The sequence below is a fragment of the Anomalospiza imberbis genome, chromosome 6, assembly GCF_031753505.1.
Source record: "Anomalospiza imberbis isolate Cuckoo-Finch-1a 21T00152 chromosome 6, ASM3175350v1, whole genome shotgun sequence".
Classification (NCBI taxonomy): Eukaryota; Metazoa; Chordata; class Aves; order Passeriformes; family Viduidae; genus Anomalospiza; species Anomalospiza imberbis.
Window position 1 is genome coordinate 47594613 of NC_089686.1, and position 19998 is coordinate 47614610.

Consider the following 19998-nt stretch of genomic DNA (forward strand, 5'->3'; position numbering starts at 1 on the left):
CTGTAAAGTGTTAATGCACGGGGAAACAATTCCAAGAGGTGTAAATGGGTTAGTTTACCTGGCATAATACTGTAATTGTCCAGGAAATTGCATGATGTACATTCTGTGGGTAAAAGTGACCTGAAAATTGCTTGAATATATTACCAATAAATTTTTCTTATTGACTTCATTCATAGTATTTTACCAATAAATGGTTGTAGGTTTTTTCATAAGCAAATGCTGCTCCCAGTATGACCAGTATGACCAGTACCCAATTCAGACTAAATGTAGCATTTTCTTCTTGCTGTACTTCTCTGGAAATTCAATTACAACATTGACACATTAAACACTTTCTTCTGCAGCTGCTCTTTCTGATCACTTCTAATGATTTTTTTCTGAAGTTAAAAACACAGCCAAGTGTGATTAACGCCCTACTGGTGTAGCAAAGCTTACTGCAGTGGAAGGTTTTGGTTTAAACATTTGCCAAATCCATAGCAGAGCTGTAAAGTGGGGAGCTCTCTGCATCATCCTGGATGCTGGATATGTGAAGTGCAGTATGCATGGCCTTGGCACTTGCTCTGGATAGAAAGCTCATAGGAGATTGTGGAACTCTTGACTGAAATTGGTTTCTGTGTGACTGCAAGGACTGAATATAGTTGTGATTTTACTCAGGGTCTCAAGGGCCTTGTCATCCCTATGTGTATGTTTTGTTATACATCCAGCAGGAAGTTCAGCTGGGAAAAGCTGAAGTATTTTCACTGTCTTGCAGACAAAATACCTTAAATATCTTACACTAGTTGTCAGCTTGTTAGCAAACTAAAGCTAAGCACTGAGGTATTGCCTGCGGTTGTGTTTTGGTCTGGGCTTTTCTCAGGTTCCTGTATCCCTCTCAATTCTTTGGTTACTGAGTGCTTTTTGGGATAAAAATAAATACAGAAGCTTGTTAATGTGAGCTTGGCTGGCTACTTCTTTATGTCTGTCTTTCCCAAGGAAAACTGATGTGTTTGTGTTCATTTTTTCTTTTTTTCTTCCTATGCAAAATGCAGAGTATAATGGGAAATGAGTATAAGAGGGAAATAGATCAAAAAGTGGTAACTGGTGGTGGTGGTGTGTCCTCGTGCCCTTTTGATCAGGGCCTGCCCAACAGCCAAGCCCCATCTCCTGTGCAGCCAAGTGTCATTGGTACAGAAATGCAACTGTTTCTGAAAAGGGGACTTGAGTGGTGGCTCCCAGGGACTTGATCTTTCAGGAATTTTGGGCCCCTAAAAATTACAGCCTTGAAAACAGAGGCAGAGAATGTTCAGCATGACATAATGTCCTGCAGAGAGCTGGTGAAGCGAGCAGAGCACAGCAGAAATGTAACATTCTTTTCATGAGTCTTGGTTAATGAGAGATTGTGAGCATGCATTTTGTAGGTGCAGTGTTTTTTTTAGGGATGGCACTTGCAAGGAGGCCAATTCTATAATCCAGCCTGTGTATGACTGGAAAACACCAGATGATGCTAGAAATGTTTTGTGGTCATTACAAAACAAATATAAAGGGCAGTGAACAGAAAGCTGGGCCTTGCATTACTTGAAATTACTTATTTGTCTGTGTCTGACATTAAGTTCACTTTGTTGAAACCTTTAACATGTAGGCAATGAAATGTACTTGAACTATCCTCTTGACTTGATTTTTTTATCCATGTAGTACAGTGTTTAATTGAAAAAGCAGTTGAGCCCTTTTATCTATTTTTTTTCCTAATCAGTACCTATTCAGGCACTGTCTGTAACTTGAGAACAGCTCATAGATACCCAAGTCATACCAGCACTGCTGAAAATTTGACACGAGTGTGTACGTAATTTTATTTATTTTTTTAATAAAAGGAAACAAGAAAATTGTGAACCAACAAATTTAATTTTTATTTTATTTTATTATATTATATATATATTGTAATATATATTATATATAATATATATTTTTTTATTATTTTATTATAGAAATGTCTAATATTTTAAAAATAGCCCATTATTTTTATTTGATGATAGAAGCCCAAAATATCACAACATTCCTCACTACGGCGTACAAGAAAAAGCATTTATTTTCTCTTTCCACCCTATACTCTTTGCTATTTTTAAAACTGGGTAACATTTAATGGTTCTTGTTATTACCCATCCCATAAAATAAATGGGTAATGCAGTAGGACCAGGAAGTCAGATACCTAATTAAACAGATGTTTCAGAACTTTTTCTGTGTTCTGTGATAAATACACTAATAAGTTGACATGCCAGTCATTTTTCTTGATTTTTAATTTCTTAGAACTTAAAAATTTTTAGGTTTTGTGAGAAATGTCTTTATTTGGAAGGAAAGGTAAAGATTTGCACCGTGCTTTTTCCTAGAGGATTTGCAGCGTGGTTGGTGTATATGGAGCCTATGCCAAGGACCGGAAGGTAGTAGACCAGAAATAGCTGTGTTTGAGTCCTAAATTGGCTGCTGGGATAATAAATAATGGGGGGATGCAACCATAGTATTTATTCTTCAATGAACTTAGAAAGTGTTCTCAGTCCATCTGCTTTTTATTTTAGAAACCTAACCCAATTCTGCCTATGTAAAGATTTCAGATGCTAATTTTGAATTTTGTGGGGGGTTTTGGGGTGGTTAGTTTTTTGGTTTGGATTTTTTTTTTTTTTAGACCACCCACATTGGGGCACCTGCCAGGTTTTCTGGGTACTTCCTTTACTCTGCAGGACTCTGAGGTTTTCTCTAAGTGTGTGTGCTGGGTCTCATCCATTCATCATTATTACATCTTAATGTAGGTTTCAGGTTTGCTAAATTATGTTAAATCACTTCCATATTGAAACACATGAATAAATTTAAATTACTATAAACAGCAGGATCAGATTATTAGAGCTCTTAATTGTTTCTGTCTTTTTGTCTGAAAGCTTGGAAGCTTTCAGACTTTTCCTGTGAGTTATGAACTGAAAAATAATGTATACTATAGACCTTGCAGTATTTCCACCAATAGCACATCTGAGACTTGGTACAACTAGGAACTATTTTTCTGAGGGAAGCACAGTTTAAAGGTATGAACTTCTCACAAAAACAGTTCAATATGGATCATACCTAATGGAGCTGTAGTCAGTACAGTTTGCAGATCAACTGAGAGAAGAATATATTATTAAAATATTTTAATAGCAGGAGTCTCTTGTTTGTTAATAACTTTTTTAAATGCATGCAAGGTGTCCCTGTGTCAGAAAGATCTAGATAACAACAACAACAACAAAAAAAAGAAAAAATAAAAGAGAGAGAGGAAGGGAGGAAAGGATAAAAACAAGCCAAGAGTCTGAAGTCTGAGAATATTCACATCTGAATTGCAAGTTTCGAGTCCAGTTCCTACCTGATTAGGCCAGGCATTTGTGCAGACTGCATAACATATCAAACATGAAGTAGAGAAAGGAGATTGATAGCTCTACATAGTTACACTTTGATGGAGAAAACATTCAAAGTGCACGTGGCAGTAGTGACAGGTCTAGTATAGAGACTGAAAAAAGGGGAGGAGAGAGTTTGGGTAGTAGGAAAACAAAATGAGTCAGAAAGCTGTACCTTAGTTCCTGTGTTACCCTTGTCCCATCTGTGCTCCCTTTGGTGAGCTCACTGAAAGGCTGGAATGAATTGGGGTGGGGAGGGTTGGAGAGGAAGGGGACAAGTCTTGGGGATGCTGTGGAGAAGCAGATGGGTTGTAGGAGAATGAGAGAGGAGGAAAGAGAGTAATTGAAGGATGTAAGCTTCGGTGAACAGGAATAGCCGTATCAGCAGCGACAGAAGGAGGAAATGAGCTGAGGACATGGGAGAAAAGTCAGCTGATCTTGGTGATACCACTGGATGTGTTTATGTTTGGAATGTGATGCCTTTAATGCTGTGGGCAAATGGGTGTGTTTCAGACTCAAATCACTACAGTTGGCTTGATAGCTTCTTTTTTTCTGGAATTAAATTTGTTATGCTGAATTCTAGACACCTCAGTTCTCCTATAGGAACTATGTGGCTGTATGTTCAGAAGTAGTAACTCCCAGGAAAATAACTTTGCCATTTCTTAGCTCTTAGGTTTCCATCCAAATAATTTGAAAGGTGAGTGTTTATCCTGTATATGTCTATGAGCCCACTTGGGCCATTGAGGTCCTTTGGGAATATTCCCTTGGTAGTACAGTTTGTTTCACATGTTGAACCCAGGCTTCTGTGCTCAGAGCTGCCAGTGGGTCACACTGGGTCTAACCCAGAGAGCTCAGCTCACAATTCTGCTATTTGATTTTGTTGAATTAATTTCATTACTGAACTACAGGGCCACCAAGGTGGTTAGAGGGATGGAGCACCTCTCCTATCAGGAAAGTCTGAGAGAATTTGGATTATTCACCCTGGAAAAGAAAAGGCTTTGGGGTGACCTTATTGCAGCCTTCCAGTATCTAAAGGGAGCCTACAGGAAAGATGGAGAGAGACTTTTTACAAGGATATATAGTGACAGGACACACGGGAATGGCTTCAAACTGGAAGAGGACATGTTTAGATCAGATATTAGAGAAGAAATTCTTTACTGTGAGGATGGTGAGACACTGGCACAGGTTGCCCATGGAAGTTGTGGATGCCCCATCCCTGAGAGTGTTCAAAGCCAGGTTGGATGGAGCTCTGAGTAACCCAGTTCAATGAAAGCTGTCCCTATGCATGGCAAGGGGTTTGGAACTAGGTGACCTTTAAAATCCCCTCAAGCCAATTCATTCTGTGAACAAAGAAACTGCATAAAGAAAACAGCCTTTGAGATTGTTGGCTTTAATTATTTTTTTCCTTACGCTGTTAATAAACATGACAGTGATTTAAGATCCTATCATTTTGGTGTTATGCAGTGCTGTTTTCCAAATTGCTTTCTATCATCCCTAGTTTACATTTTGTTTTTTCATAGTGTCAAGAAATGTATATCTCTAGTTTCATACTTAAGAAACTAGCTTAATTACTTGCTTTAGTGTTTTTTTTTCATATTAAGACATGAGAAATCACACTTCTAATGGAAGGGGATATAGTTTGGCACAAGGGGGCAGTCATGTTATACATGAAATTTTCCCTACTCTGGAGTTACTCAGCTGTAGGTTAATAGGCAATTGGGTGACTAGCATTGCAGGGTGGCAGGAGCAAGTCTTACATTTCAACATGTTTCACTGATGCTCCAAGTAGAGTGTTTGCTAGAATTTTAGGAAAGATTTATTTATAATCATTATTTTGAAGGGTAAAAAAAATTGGAGTGTGTATGATAAATTGTTTCTTAAAGGTTAAAAATACATGTATATGTATGCGTATGATAATGTAAGTGTTAGATGAGATGACTGCAGTGCTTTCCACACTTGTCACCTACAGACTCAAGTATTACTATCACCTCAGGATTGTGAAATAAGAGGAAATCTAAACATAATATATATTTTAAAAACTCTGGATACAAAGGATTTTAGTTGGAAAGTGTACTTGGTTTTAAAGTTATTGATCTCTGAAAAGAATTGAGCAGGAGATCTCTCAAAATTTGTTTTGGACATGAGATAAGACAGTGCTCAGGAAGCCTTATTTTCATCTTTCTGAGGCTTTCTCCTTGCATTCCTAAAGACCAGCTGTGTGATATTCAATACAATTACTGAAGATTCAGTACAATTACTGCCATCAGGGCTTGTTGGGAAGCATTAAAACTTCAAGTTGGCCAGATAAGTGATAGTATTTTCCCTCAGTCATTCTGCTTTGTGTTTGAATGATCCAACTACTCCCAATACGAATTTGAAACTGTTTGATTCGCCTTGCAGGTGAAGTTGCATGAGCACAGGGTTCCAGAGCTATAGTTTTAAAGTAAGGTGATTTTATTCTTAATCTGTCACAACACATCATGGATAGAAGTCTTGCAGCATAGGTTTTGAGCACAGCTTTGTGCACAAGTTTCAAACATAGGTCCATAGTGAGAATAGGTCTCAGAAGAGAATGCAGGGTGGAAAAGAAATTAACAACTTAACGTGTTATCTAACTCTAAGTTTGGAATCTGTTTCCTGTTAAGAGAGAACACATATTTAAAAGCTGATAGACCTTTAGTATTCTGCTGCTGAACAAGGTTACCTATAGCATTCTATCACTTTAGATGTCAGAATCTCCCTGGTTTATGGAAACTATTAAAAGAAAAAGGAATAACCCTTGAAAGATGAGAAAAAATGTTATAATGGTGCTGGAACCACTGAGTCCTCAACTGGATATAAGCAGGGTGTAAGTGACTCAGAGGGGTGATAATCCTGAAGTTTATGTTGCCATCTTCTAGCATGTCTCACTTGAGGTCATAATTGTAGAAAGTGGCTTTTTCCTTGAAAAATTATGATACTTGGGAAGTTGCATTTTTTTTTGTTTCCTTATCATGGCTGACAATATTTTGCTATGTATTTTATTGTTGGCTGATTAATAGTTTCATCAGATATGGCATACTTTTCTGTCATGAAAGAATAAAAAGAGTCAGGTGACTTGTCCTTCATGAGTTCCCTTATTTTAACCTCCTTTGCCAGGTGGATCAACAAGAAAAAATTGGGCAGATGTGCATACACTGCTGCACAGGGTTATTTGATCCTGTTGTCTCCATGTCACTCATCCCCAGAGGACTTTTGAACTTCTTGTCTGGCCTTACCTTAATTTCATAGGAGTTAAGTCTAAATGATGCTCCATTTCATTAACTAAGCAGTTGTGTTGGATAGGAGGAAAAGCTCACAGGTGGTTCCTGCACTGAAGGGAAAGTCTTACAACCCACAAAGGGAGTTAACCAGGTTTTGTAAAGTCTCCTGTGCATAAAACTATTTCTTTTATTAGAGAGAGGATAAGATGTTACTGAAGTTGAGAACTGGAAAATGCCTGTTATTTAATGAAGTGAAGTCCTACGAAAGTAAAGATACAGGTATAGTCCACATGAGCAATGAAATTTTGAGGGAGGTGGCTGTGACAGGCTGTTTTCTCAGCCTTGTTTGCACTTCTTGTAGTAAACCAGTTGAATCAGAAGACAACCCCTGTCCTCCTGATAATTTTTCTGTTCTTCTTGACAGATAGGTTCAGATTGATTTCACACAACAGTTTGATGGATGTTTCAGTTCAGGGAGCGAATATTTCACTCTCACTCACGGCCAAACTAGTGAGATTACACTAACCTTGAACTGGGCATTTTCTCTTCCAGCATCTATCTGTCTGCTTTCAATGTGAAATTTTATATATTCTACTCCAGGTTATAGAGGGGAAAAGTAGATACAACAGCCCTGCTTAGGATGGATGGGAGCAGTTCTTGGACAATGTAACACTCAGAGTATCAGTCAAAGTAATTAATTTTTTTTGACAGCAGTCAGTATGTTTTACTTATCTCCATTTAGGGACAAAACAGTTGAGGTATACATGAGGCCTGAACAATTATTTTTCTTGAAATTACATCTTATAACAATTTTGTAGGAATCCATCACTGACTCTTCTCCAATACTTGTTCTTCTAAGGTGTTGCATCTGAACTCTGGTTTTGATGCATTCAGGAAAAGGAAAGTGCTGCTGCCTTATGGGCAGGGAAAGAAGCTGCAGAGTGTGCTAATTAGTCTTGGTTTATTAAAGGTGGTAATTGGTACGTTCTTAGGAGCCTTCCTATAAGGTTGTTAAAATACATTTTTCCATCAAATGGAAATACATTTCCCATCCAAGGTTTTTTCATCATCTTGTCATGAGACTTGGCAAATCCATTAATAAATCGGTGGCTGGATTAGTTTTTCCCTTTTGTCCCTTTTTTCACCAGAAAGTCAAAGTGTATAATTTAATAATCTGTCTTGTATTTTTAAAAATAATTTGCATCTACCTTTTTCTCTTGTAAATCTTTGCTATAGGATAAAAGTTGTCAAAGTCTGAAGGATGAAATTCAAAGTGGTAGCATGTATATTTTCAGAAGTTCAGTTTTAACTTTGGGCAGAGGCTCATTTATAATCCCCATTGGACAATGCATTTGTTCTCTTCGACAGTTGAATAAGGGGAAAAGACATCTTGAAAAATGTGTTCCTGTCCTCTTTTTCTATGTGCTTTTCTCTACATCTGTGCTTAGCAGAATCCCTCAGGGTATCCTGGATTGTATTTACCAGGAAGAAAGAATACCTGATTAGACCTGATTATTGTGTCATCAATTAACTTATATGACTCAAAAGTGAAGCTTGCCAGTCATTTTAAAGCTCTGGATAATGAAGCTCAGGAAGTTTGTTCCTACGGCAAATTTCTTCAACCTTTGTTTAAAATAATATAAAATAACTTCCTTTAATTGGGGAAATATACTGTTGGCAAAAGGCAAGGGCAAACTATAACTCTTTAAGCAATAGAAAACATAAGTCCATCATATCTGACAAGTTAGAACTGGTTTCTCTGCACATCCAGTAGTAGACAAATGGCATAAGTGTAATAACTAAAGCTTAATCCATGTAGTCATAAGCTATTATAAGTAATTGTGACTCTTGCAGCCTATGAGTTTTGATTTTCTTATCTATCAGAGTGGGGTTTTTTTTCCCCTCCTTAAAGGAAGGGAAATGCCTCTGTGCTTTTGAAGGGCTGGTAGGACAGCTTGACAGTTATGTAAGCAGCTGTCTGCAGAAATTCATTAAATGTCTGATTGTGCATAGCCATGTCTGACCCTCAGTGTGTTCATGCTGAGCTTCCCCCCCGCCAGCCACCTTCTCATCTCTGCCTCATATTGTGGATATTCATTTACAGGGATGCAGACTTCACTAGTCCTCCTCACAGCAAAGTATGCCATGATCCCTTTAACTTTGTGGGCAGTGGTTCACATTTTTCTGAGAAATTCAAAAGGAATTTGATGTCTAAATGGTGTGGCTTCAAAGAAGAATGAATATTGATGGCCCCATACACATATTTGCTTCTTGCTACTTTTCTGTTTGAGGCTCTTCCATTTTCTTAGGTGATGTTCTAAGAGATCTAGAAAGTGGGGGCTTTTTAATGTCCAACTTTACCTGATTCTGTGTTTGAAAGTACTGGTGTTTACCTGGAAATTCTAACATAAAGGAAAGCTGCTGATTTTCAGTATTGCAAGTGGTGTTCAACAACTCATATATTTGGAACTGGTAACTTCACATCTTGTGCTTATTCTATTCTATGTTATATTCCTTTTTCCATTTCCTGTATTCAGATTTTTAATGTTTCAACATCATTGTTCCATTTAGTTTTCTCCTCTCAATGAAATTTCATCAAGGCTTCTAAAACAGATCTCATAGCTCATGTGTTTCTTAACTCTACCTATGTGATTATGCCATTTATCACCAAAAGGGTCTTAAGAACAATGTGAGGTTCATTCTGGCTTCTGTTAAGATTTTTAAGTTTGTTTTCATCATTTGTTTTGGGTTTCTTAAAAAAAAAAAAAAAAATCCCCAAGCTTAGTTTTAGCTGAGAGGCTACAGAACTAAATCATGCAAAGACTGTAGCCACTAGACTTAACAGGCTTTGTCAGTCACCTAAAGATATGCTACAACTGAAAGTTTTTGGCAAATGTTTTCTGAAACAAGGTATGGTGGGGCCAAAAGGGTTTTTCTAAGGTTTCAGAAAGCTGCCTGGCTGTGCTTTCTGCTTCTTCTGCCCTTGTAGCTGCATTGATAATTCTGTTTATTGCTTCAACTGAATATTGTCTGATGCATTTTATTGGACAGTAATTCTGGTCTTGACCATCCCATGCTTCCCACAAAACAGCAGACACTCTCAGCTGAGTAGGCAATTAAGCCAAAGGAAGAATACACCACTTTTGAGAGTAGCTGTCTTCTGAACATGTAGCCCCCAATTTAGGTAATTGGTTAAGCATGCACTTTGAGTGCTTTCTGAGTGTTAATAGCTTCGGTGGAGGTAACGTTTTGTTTAACATGCAGCATGTGCCTGCATGCGTTGCTGAATCAGATCCAGCTGAATCCCTGTAAATGATCAGGGATTAGAACTGAGATTCTCCAATTCTCTTGTTTGGACTAAGTCTGCCAACTATGAGCCAGGTTGAGTAATCATAGCATTGCCAACCTCAAAAAGGTCATAAATTGTGAGTTAGGCCCTGCTGAATCACAAGACTTAAGGAAGTATCAACATCTCTTTTTAACCATTTGTTTTCTAAGCCCTTTGGCTACACATAGTTTTAAGTTCTTCTGTAAAGCTAGAAGTAGACTTAAAATTTTGAAAGTGTTCCCATAAATCCTTAAAGCTTCAATCCCTGAAGTTTTTTCTTGAATCCTTTCTCTTGATCTATATGTAATCTTTCTCTCACACACACAGCCCATGTTTTTATTTACTCAGAGAGAGGACACCAGATCAGTTGATGGCTTTGGAGAGGCAGGAGAGTTCTGGTATCCTGGAGTGTTCTCATCTATGCAGGAAACCTTTATTATTTTGCCAGTTAAAACAACTTTTACTATAATTTTGTGTCTGCTTTGGCTGGTACATATCTAGAATTTTAAATCTATAATGTTTGTGAGCTTATCTTGTAAGAAATATGTCAAGAATCAATAGTGGTTGTTTTATTGCCTAGGAAATTCAGGAAAAAGGCTTCCATTTCTGCTGTGATGTAGTAGGAAGTATGCAGCAGAAGTCAAAGGAAAAACCATCAGCTTGGCCCTTTGACCTGGGGTAAACTGGAGAACATCTGAGCCCTGGGTCAATCAGACCCCTCAGCCTGGTCTGTGTCCAGTGAGGATGCTTTACCCTGACATCGTGGAAGGCTGTGAGTGTGTGTATGGATAAATGTGTGTGTATGTTAATTTACAAACTCATTAATTCAAGTGAGCACTTCCTTTTTCTACACCATTTATTCCTCTCTGCTTTTAAGCTGATTTGTGCTCCTTAATTGCTCTTGTACTTTTGGCAGTTGAGGTGCCTTTAGTGCAGGGCAACCTGATTCTGTTTTCTATCTAATTTATATCTTGGTTTGCATTTTGTTGATATTATGAAGAAGTTTTCTGCTGTGACCTATGATGACTTCCTCCTCCCAGCATTTTACATCTTTGACATTTTCTGCCAATATTTTATTTAATCTGGCAGAAGTGTGTCTGATAGGTTTGTCCTTCCTTTCTACTTGGCTGCAACAGGAGATATATATTTTGTACTGCTGTCATAGATTGTGGTTCATTTATTGATAACTTCTACTTAAAACCTCTGTGCCTTGTATGCATGCTCACAAACACAGTCACTTATTTCTCACTGGGAAGTATAAAATGGATTTCTGAAAGCCAGACCAGAAGTGTTTGTGGCCTCAGCCCAGAGATAGGCAGCGGGCAGCTCGTTTCCCGCCCAAACCCCGAGGTTTGCTCTGCATTCCAGTGCTGTGCCGTGTGTTTGTCATCCGAGCGCAGACACATGTTCAGTCTAGCAGCTCCTCTTTCAGCCAATGTTTGAGCAGCGGTTAAAAGAAGATGCACTCATGTGGAAAATCCTGGCAGCAGGCACCCTGGATTGTGTTACAGCAGCTGTCCTCAATGGGAAGGCATTGATGTTTACAGTGTGTGTTTTTCCATGGAATTTTGTTTGTCTGCCGTATATATGCAACACAGGCTATTCTTCTCTGTGATGTGTTTTTCAGGGCTTTATATACAGTGGTAATATTTATATATTAAAGGGGAATGCAGATGTAAGGCAGACGTGAGCTTGAAAACATTCACAATTAAAACGTCTGATATGTAGTAACTTAGATTAATCAGCATCTTTGAAACAGCCAGAAAAAGGGAGGCAGTAAAAAGCCTTACTGATCTGAAACATGCAGTCTTCAGCATAATATTGAAAAATCTTGGTAAAGATAGTAAATGTTTTTTTAAAGAACCTATGAGTCAGCAAATTAATCAGTAAATTATTTTTAATTGAGAAGAGATTTTTTTTTTTTTGCATGGAGCCTCAAGGCAGTGGTGTAATCAGAATTGCAAATGGTTTAACTGACAGTAACAATGTTGGATGTCTTGATACAGGACGAAAAACTCTCCTTACATTCTTTTTCCAAAAATATAAATGTAATGTGGTATCACTTTTTCATAGATATTTTTAGTGGATTTGTCATTTCAGCACCTAGGCCATAATTGGCACAAGTATAGGATGATGTCACTTCTGCTTCTGTCATACTTCTATTTATTTTTAGGGGAGGAAATATTTTCTGGATCTTTTTTACTTATTGAGGTCATGGAATCCTTGAGGTTGGAAAAGACCTCCAAGATCATTAAGCCCAACCTTAGACCAATTATCACCATGCCAACTAAACCATAGCACTAAGCGCTGTGTCCAGATGTTTCTTGAACACCTCTAGGGACAGTGACTCCACCACTTCCCTAGGCAGCCCATTCCAATGCTTAACCATGCTTTCAGTGAAGAATTTCTTCCTGATGTCCAACCTGAACTTCGCTGCTCACAGCTTGAGGCCATGTCCTCTCTCCTGGTCATCTGGTACCTGGGAGAAGAGGCCAAGCCCCACCCAGTTACACTCTCCTTTCAGGCAATTGTAGAGAGTGATGAGATCCTGCCTCGGCCTCCTTTTTTTCTGGGCTAAATATCCCCATCTCCCTCCACCACTCCTCACGGGATGTCTTCTAGACCCTTCCCCGGCTCTGTTGTCCTTCTCTGGACTCTCTCCAGCCCCTCAATGCCTTTCTTGCAGTGAGGGGCCCAAAACTGGACACAGCACTCGAGGTGTGGTCTCATCAGTATGGAGGGACAATCCCTGCCCTGGTCCTGCTGGCCACACTATTGCTGATCCAGGCCAGGATGCCCTTGGCCTTCTTGGCCACCTGGGACTGCTGGCTCATGTTCAGCTGCTGTCAGCAGCACCCCCAGGTCGTTTTCTGCCCAGCAGGGTCCCAGCCCCTCTGCCCCAGCCTGTGGCCCTGTCTGGGTGGTTGTGACCCAAGGACAGGCCCCGGCACCTGGCCTGGCTGACCCTCACACAGTCGGCCTCAGCCCATCGGTCCGGCCTGTCCAGATCCCTGTGCAGAGCCTTCCTGCCCTCCCTCGCGCAGATCAACACTCCCACCCGGGCTGGTGTGTCTGCAGCTGACTGAGGGTGCCCTCGATCCCCTCCTCCAGATCACTGAGAAAGAGATTGAACAGGGCTGGGCCCAGCACCGAGCCCTGGGGAACACCGCTGTGACCATGCCCCAGCTAGACAGAACTCCCATTTCCACCACTCTCTGGGCCTGGCCATCCAGCCAGTTTTTAACACAGCAAAGAGTGCACCTCTCCAAGCCATGAGGTCCCAGCTTCTGCAGGAGAATGCAATGGGAGAGGTACCAAAGGCTTTACTGAAATCCAGGTAGACAGGATCGACAGTGTGCCTTGCCTTGTTTTCCAAAGCCATAGTTCAGCAAAATGCCTTGATGTGCTTGCTCCAAGTTAGGTAGCTGTTGACTTGTGAAGAATTTAAGCACTAGCTTAATTGGGATTTAGAGTATCAAATGATTTGTAGCTTATGGATAAGAAAACACTATTTTTTTTCCTCTGGGCTCACACCCGTAACAAGTTGGATGTGATTTTAAGTCCAAAGCCATTTCTACATCTGTTTGACACCCTTGGATCATGAAATTGAATAGGTATCACAAACACCATGTAGTTTGTCTGAATATGTTTCTCTAAGCTGAAGAAACATCTGCCTCTGGGTTGGAACACTTGCTTTTTTTCTCTTGTGATAGGACATAGATAGAAATTTGAAGTCAAGTACACTAGTTTCTCTTTGGCAATAGATCCTCCAAAAAAAATTGCACAACAGTATTTTAAGTAGCATTTGGAGAGCCATGTTCAGTACTAGATGTACAATTGTCTTAGGTTTATAGAAAGAAATAGTGTCTTTGTGTACAGGTCAGCCAGCCTCCAGAGTCTTCCCAGAGACAAAATCACACCCAGACACTTGCAGTCTGGCATAATTAATGAACATCTTAAAAAAATCCCACGCAAATAAAACACTGATTTTGTGACAGAGTCTGCTTTAGCACTTTATAAGGAGTTAGTATTCAGTACTGGGACTTTAGTCCAGATCCTGAGATGATACATCTGAAAAAATTACTATGTTCTCTACCTGAACTTCAAGGACCTTCAGTTTCAATCATTTCCTAGCTTTCTGTTAAAACAAACAAACAAAAAAAAAGCTCCAAATTTTAGTTGAACAAAAACTGTATTTTCAAGGAAAAGACTATACAAGTGTAGCCAAACCTTCACATCTATTCCAAGTGTATATCAAAGACATAAGACATGTATTGTCAGCAGGAGGCTCTTATGGCACTGTGGCTGTAACAAAGCCCAGAAAAGTGGAAGGTGTACAGGGCTGCAGTTCAGACAGTCTTCCTTAGGCATAAAAAATAATTTATTTTTACTAGTACCTCACACAGTCAAGCAGTCATAGTTGGTTTCAGCCAAGTCTTCCTTCTCTTTGATCTCTGTGCTGCCTGCTATTATAAGATACTGAATTATCACCACCTCCCTCAGGCTGTCTCAGAAGTTTACAGATACAAACTTTCAAAACAGTTTATGTTCAGCTGGTTTCCCCTTAGTCCCTAACATGGCAAACCAGCCAAAGCAGAGTTCACAAAAGAGAAAAACAGTAGTGCAAAACACTTAATATATAACCACCCATTTATTTTTAAAATCTTCCCCAAAGGAATATTGTTTACCTTTTCATATTGAGCTATGATGAAAGCAAAGTCTCTTTGCAGCTTGCATTTATGGTAGGGCATTTATATATAGGCACTGATAACAGTGATGGTGGTTTCTAAAGTATTCAAGGTAATTTATTTGTGTGTTTATGTTTTTGTTTGTGTACTTGTACAGCTGTACGTTGTGCCACTAGCTTTGGCTGAAGCATTAGCTCAGCAAGAGGAACGTTGTGTGGAAAATCAGACCTGTGTGGAATTGCATGTTGACATCTTCACCAAATTGCTTCCTTTTTTTCTTTTTTCTTTCTCTCACTAGAATAATTAGAGATGTAACCACAGAGCCTCTTTACAAAGTGCAGATCCATACTGCTGTCAGTTTTCATTGCATTTCTCATATGTGTTGTGGCCTTGAAAGCATTCGGACTATAAATAATGCAACTCCAGTTAGGGAGTTTGGTTAAAGAAAAAGAGAAGTAAAAATCTGTAATTTTATTTTCAGAGAGAAAAGTTGCTGCCTTTTCCATTCCTTACTCTGGGATTTGAAACAAACTAAAGTAGTAACTCAAAAGCATTTCAGTTTCCTGAATGTGTCTCTCATTACCAAGGTCACTTCTAAATTCTATTGCTAAAGCATCTAATCTTTAAAGTTCTGTGAGTGTAGGCAACTGTGAAGGAAGCTGCTAATGCAATGGTGAAGTCATGCTTGATTCATTGACTATTATTTATTATACAATAACTTCTGTAGTTCCTAAAGATGATAATCCTAGCAATAAGTACTGATGTGAAGTCAGCAATCTTGGATGAGAAATGAGATGATCAACATTACATACTAGAGTAAAATCTGGTAGAAGATAATCCATTGAGAAATACTGTATTTAACACAGGCTGCCTTTTTAAGAAATGGGCCTAAAGATCTTTTAGAGCTTATTTTTACCAATTCATTCTAAAAAAATATGTAAAAAAATTATAATTAATTTGTTTCTTTACTATTGGTGGGTATGTATTTTGACAGTCTTTTCTTTTTTTCTCCCTGCTCTCCTCAACTTTTCTAATTTTGATTCATTAATGTAATTTAACTAAAACATGCTCAGGAAATTCTAAGTGTGTGGTGCAGGTGGCTGATACAGGTTTCCTACACTCAGCTTTTCTGTATCTCAGTAGCGTAACCTGTGTATTCCTGTCCTTCAACCCTTCTTAGCTGGCAATCTGTGGCTCCAAGTAGTGACAACCTGTATTGTGTCCTGGAGAAGATGACAAACAGCAGCTGGAGAGTGGTTTGGGAACAACTGCATTTATTTTCATTTGAAACATAATCTGTGCCTCCTCCCCCTCTCCTTTCCCCCCCTGTGTTTCCAATAGAGCACTCAGGGAAGGGAAGGAGAAAAGAAAAGTTTGGCTGACACTTGTTTGCCTTGGGTTTAGTTCAGCAGCATCTGTGGCCTCCGCAGGACGGGCAGCCCTGGCAGTTGGTAGCTCGGTGCTGCGAAGCAGTGAGGTGTGTTTTGTGTGCTGCCGTGCAGGCAACATTTAAACCCATATTCAGCGCTAGCATTCCTTTGTTCTGAGAGAGGAGGTGGGTAGCTCCTGGCTTCATGGAAGTCAGTGGGGGTTTTGCCAGAAATTTGAGCAGGCCTTCGATTTTATGCAGAGTTTTTAGTATTGTTTTGTTGCCAGGATTTGTCCCAACCTTACGTGCCAGCACCGTCTTTAGTCACTGCCTTGCTCTGTGTGTGATGGCATGGTCAGAACCTGGTGCTGGAGTGGAAATGGTGCTAGTCTAAACAGGATCTGTGTGCTTGGGATTGTATTTTAAACTGACCTGAAAGCAGTGCACTGTGAATTCCTTCAGTACCAAAGCTGGGATTGAAATTGAACGTGCCAGAAAACAACCCAACAGCTGTCACTAGATAATAAATGGTGCTGCAGGAAGGGGGTGGGCTAGAAGTGCAGGTACACATGATGGATGTGCTTCTTAGAAAGCCAGCCCACAGAAAGCTGGATATAAAGACACAGACCAAAATGAAAACCTTCAAATACCCTCCTTAGGGACATGAGAAACATCTGACACATCCAGTTTTCTGAGTCAGGACTTGGCATGGTATAATTCCATGCAAGGCAGGCACATGCTTTGGAGTGCTTAGAAGCCTCAGAACAGGGCAGTTCAAAGATATGTCTCTATTCAACAGAGCATCAATAAAGTAAGGACTTCATGCTAAATTAGGAACATATATGATTCAAGTGCAGGTTTTATTCTTAGTAACTCTTCCAGTACCAGTTTGCCACAACTTCCTTAAAATTTACAATGATTACAGTTTCATTTGTTCTTATGGTACCTAAATGGTATTCTAAGCTAACAATTGTTTTAAATTTGTGTGTTTAAAAACAATTTAAAATATTCTTAATAGGAGGTATTTGGTAAATTATACATGCCAGCTAAACACAAAGTTGCATGAAAAGGTTGCAATGCAGTACTGACCATGCACAGAGTTTTCATTCCAGTTGCTAAGCAGTGCAGGGCTTTCTGGCACTTGAGAATGAAGATATAAAATTAAACTCAAATTGAAGAAATTTAATATAACCATTCATTTGAATGTGAAAGAAATATTCAAGATAATGATGAAAAGGAGCTTGTTTTTAACCTTTCAGTTAAAATCTTAATGTAGCAGTTAAGTAAGCTTTTAAACAAAATTTGATTGAGTTTTTCCTTAAAAACTGTAGAATAAAAGTCTCAGGATAGGAAATTGTGAATGATGCCCTTGTTTAATTTTAAGAATACCCATTTTTACTAACGTGTTACATTCTGCTAGTGGAAAACTATTGTAGAGATTATCAGAGTACATTAAACCCTGAGAAAGAGCTGACAGCAATGCCAAAAGCTATCCTGGACTACTTTACTGTGCATTTTGATGAACAATGATGTTTACAATTTGTTTTGTAGTAGAATTGTATATTGTGGCCTCAGGCAGAGAACTGTACCTGAACTCTTACTGCTTCTCTCTCTTTCCTCTGAGGATTAAAGAATTGTTGAGTCACCTGTACTTGCTCCAGTGCATGAATTTTTCAGCGCATACAAGAGCTTTTCAAAACAGCATCCTCGAGTAGGAATGGATTTTATTTTGAAAATCTTATTTCCATTATTTTTTTTCTCCAAGGCACCTTTACATACTTTTTGCTAGTATTTACCTCCATCATTCTTTCTGGGTTAATTTCTGAAGTGGTATGTACATTTTATAGCGTATATAGGTGTATGCTTAAGGTTAAGCACATTACAAATCATATCTTTACTGAGCAAACAAATTATGCATCTCTTTAAATCTAAATAAAGTTAACGGGATTGTTGACATGTTTAGAATTAAGCACATTCTTGAATATTTTTCTGAACTGAGACTACTGCTTTGACATATTTCAGTCATTTCTGGAAGCAGAAAGGAATAAATAATTTGCTGCTGTAAATGTCTCATAATTGTGGTTAACTCTTCTCCATGAAGGAAACAGTGTGATGTACAGTATGTACCTGGTTTAGCAGAGATTAAGAATGCTTTTATTGCAAAGGAGAAACCAAGTTTGTTGGGTTTTGTCTTTTTTGTTGTTGTTTTGAAAATTTAAAAAATTCAGGTTTAATTGAAATGATGACTTAAAACCAACCAAAAATCATCTGTGATGGTTACAAAATAATTAACTTCTGCAAGTTATTCTGAACTAGAGTTCTGCCAGTTCACAGTCTAAGCAGTTCAGAACTGGTGCACTGACCGTTGAATTGAAGACAAGCAAATCAAAGCCGCTTTTCCTGTCACACATACTTGTGTTAATCCTACTACAAGAGACCAAGCAGAGACGCAGTAGGTGTTAAGAATTGCTGAAAAGTTCAAAGTGTGCGTTCCCGGTAGGATGCGGTGACTCCAGGGTGCACTGCCTTTCAAAGGGTGACATCACAGCCTCGCAGAAAGGCTCTGCTCCTCTCCACTGCTTAAATTACTCTCATATTTGGTAGGAAGAAGGCTGTGGAAAGCTGAAAGGGAATGACTATTAGCTGATGTGGCTACTGTGGTTCCTGAATATTTTAACATATTCCACTGCAATCACTTTATGAACAATTCACACTTAACAGAAACCAAAGGAAGAAAACCCTTTAGATCATCTTGGCTGATACACTTGCCAATGCAGGATTGTGTCCTACTGTATTTTCCTCTGGTCCATTTTTATCTGACTCAAGTGATAATGCTTTCCCTAAGAGACTGTTTCTAGTCTAGTATATTTTGCTGTTAGGAAATTTTCTGATGCTCTGTAAACCAAATTTAACTTTGCTTAAATTCAAACTATTACAGTGAGATAAATCTCTAGGAACTTAAGCTAAGTAATTCCCATTGCTGTCCTTGGCAGTTGACACAATTCAGGTACCTGTAAGTCTTATAATTATGCTATTAAAGAAACAGTGTTACTGTATACGTTTTTTTTTGCAAAAAATCCCCAAACCACTGAACAACAGACCAAAAAATATCTCACAAACAACAACAAAACCCTCCCAAAACCAAGTGAGTGCTCATCAACCTGGAGTTTTTCCATTGTAACTGTGTAAAAGTTTGTGGTGAAATCCAACCCCATGTTTATAACAGCTTCTGGCTCAGCTATGTAGCCTATGCTTTTTATTTATTTTAAAGGTAACGGTGTACACTGAAATACAGAAGACACATGAAACTGCAGGCAGGGGCGGTTTGGTTTGTGGTGGTTTTGCTATTTGGGGTTTTTCTGAATCACGCATTGGGCCGTTTAGTTTTGTTCCAGTTGTTAAAAGGGATTGCAGCCCTTTACAATACCTTGGTAACTCTGAAGAGCTGTAAAACTGATTGGCATATTCCCAGTTTTGGGAGATTTACATAGACTGCAGCATCTCTGACCTGAGGTATGGAGGAAGTGAAGAAGAAGGGGTAAAACAAACATTTGTTGACACTGCTGTTAACTCAGTGGGAATCCAGCGGATACCCGCAATCCATCAGCTGTGCCATCTCACTGTATCTAGGACACATGGATACAGGGACAGAGACCCAAATGCAGTTACAAGACTGTGTTATGTTCAACCCCCAGCTGCAGGAGAATGCAATGTAGGAAATGATTCTGTGGAGTCTGATAGATCTCTTAACACAGATCCAAAGACTCTGTGTCAGACAGAGAATAGACTCAGGAATAGGATTCACAGTGCTTGCATTAGCCCCCATGAATGCTTCTTGCCGGTGCAAAGTGCATGGATGCACAGCTGGCCCTGGCCTGGCAGCCCAGCCTTTGATGGTACCCTTTTGCACCCTTTGGCCTGACTGTGAATAGATAAAGTATTTTGTAGCTGCTTTATAGGAGAACTCCTTTAAAATATTCTTGAG

The 19998-nt window shown here is 39.1% G+C and overlaps 1 protein-coding gene across 7 annotated transcripts in view; it reads left to right on the forward strand.

The window, feature by feature from the left end:
* The window catches only part of KCNQ1 (potassium voltage-gated channel subfamily Q member 1), a 329508-nt gene that overhangs the window by 107431 nt on the left and 202079 nt on the right, over window positions 1–19998 (forward strand). The window contains exon 14 of one of the 7 annotated variants that reach the window (XM_068193963.1): window positions 19398–19608. The exons of the other annotated variants lie outside the window; for them this stretch is intronic. Within the exon in view, the coding sequence (XP_068050064.1) occupies window positions 19398–19464 (67 nt within the window). The 3' untranslated portion in view covers window positions 19465–19608. Of the gene's footprint in view, window positions 1–19397; window positions 19609–19998 lie in introns of those variants that run through there. 7 annotated transcript variants of the gene reach the window in all.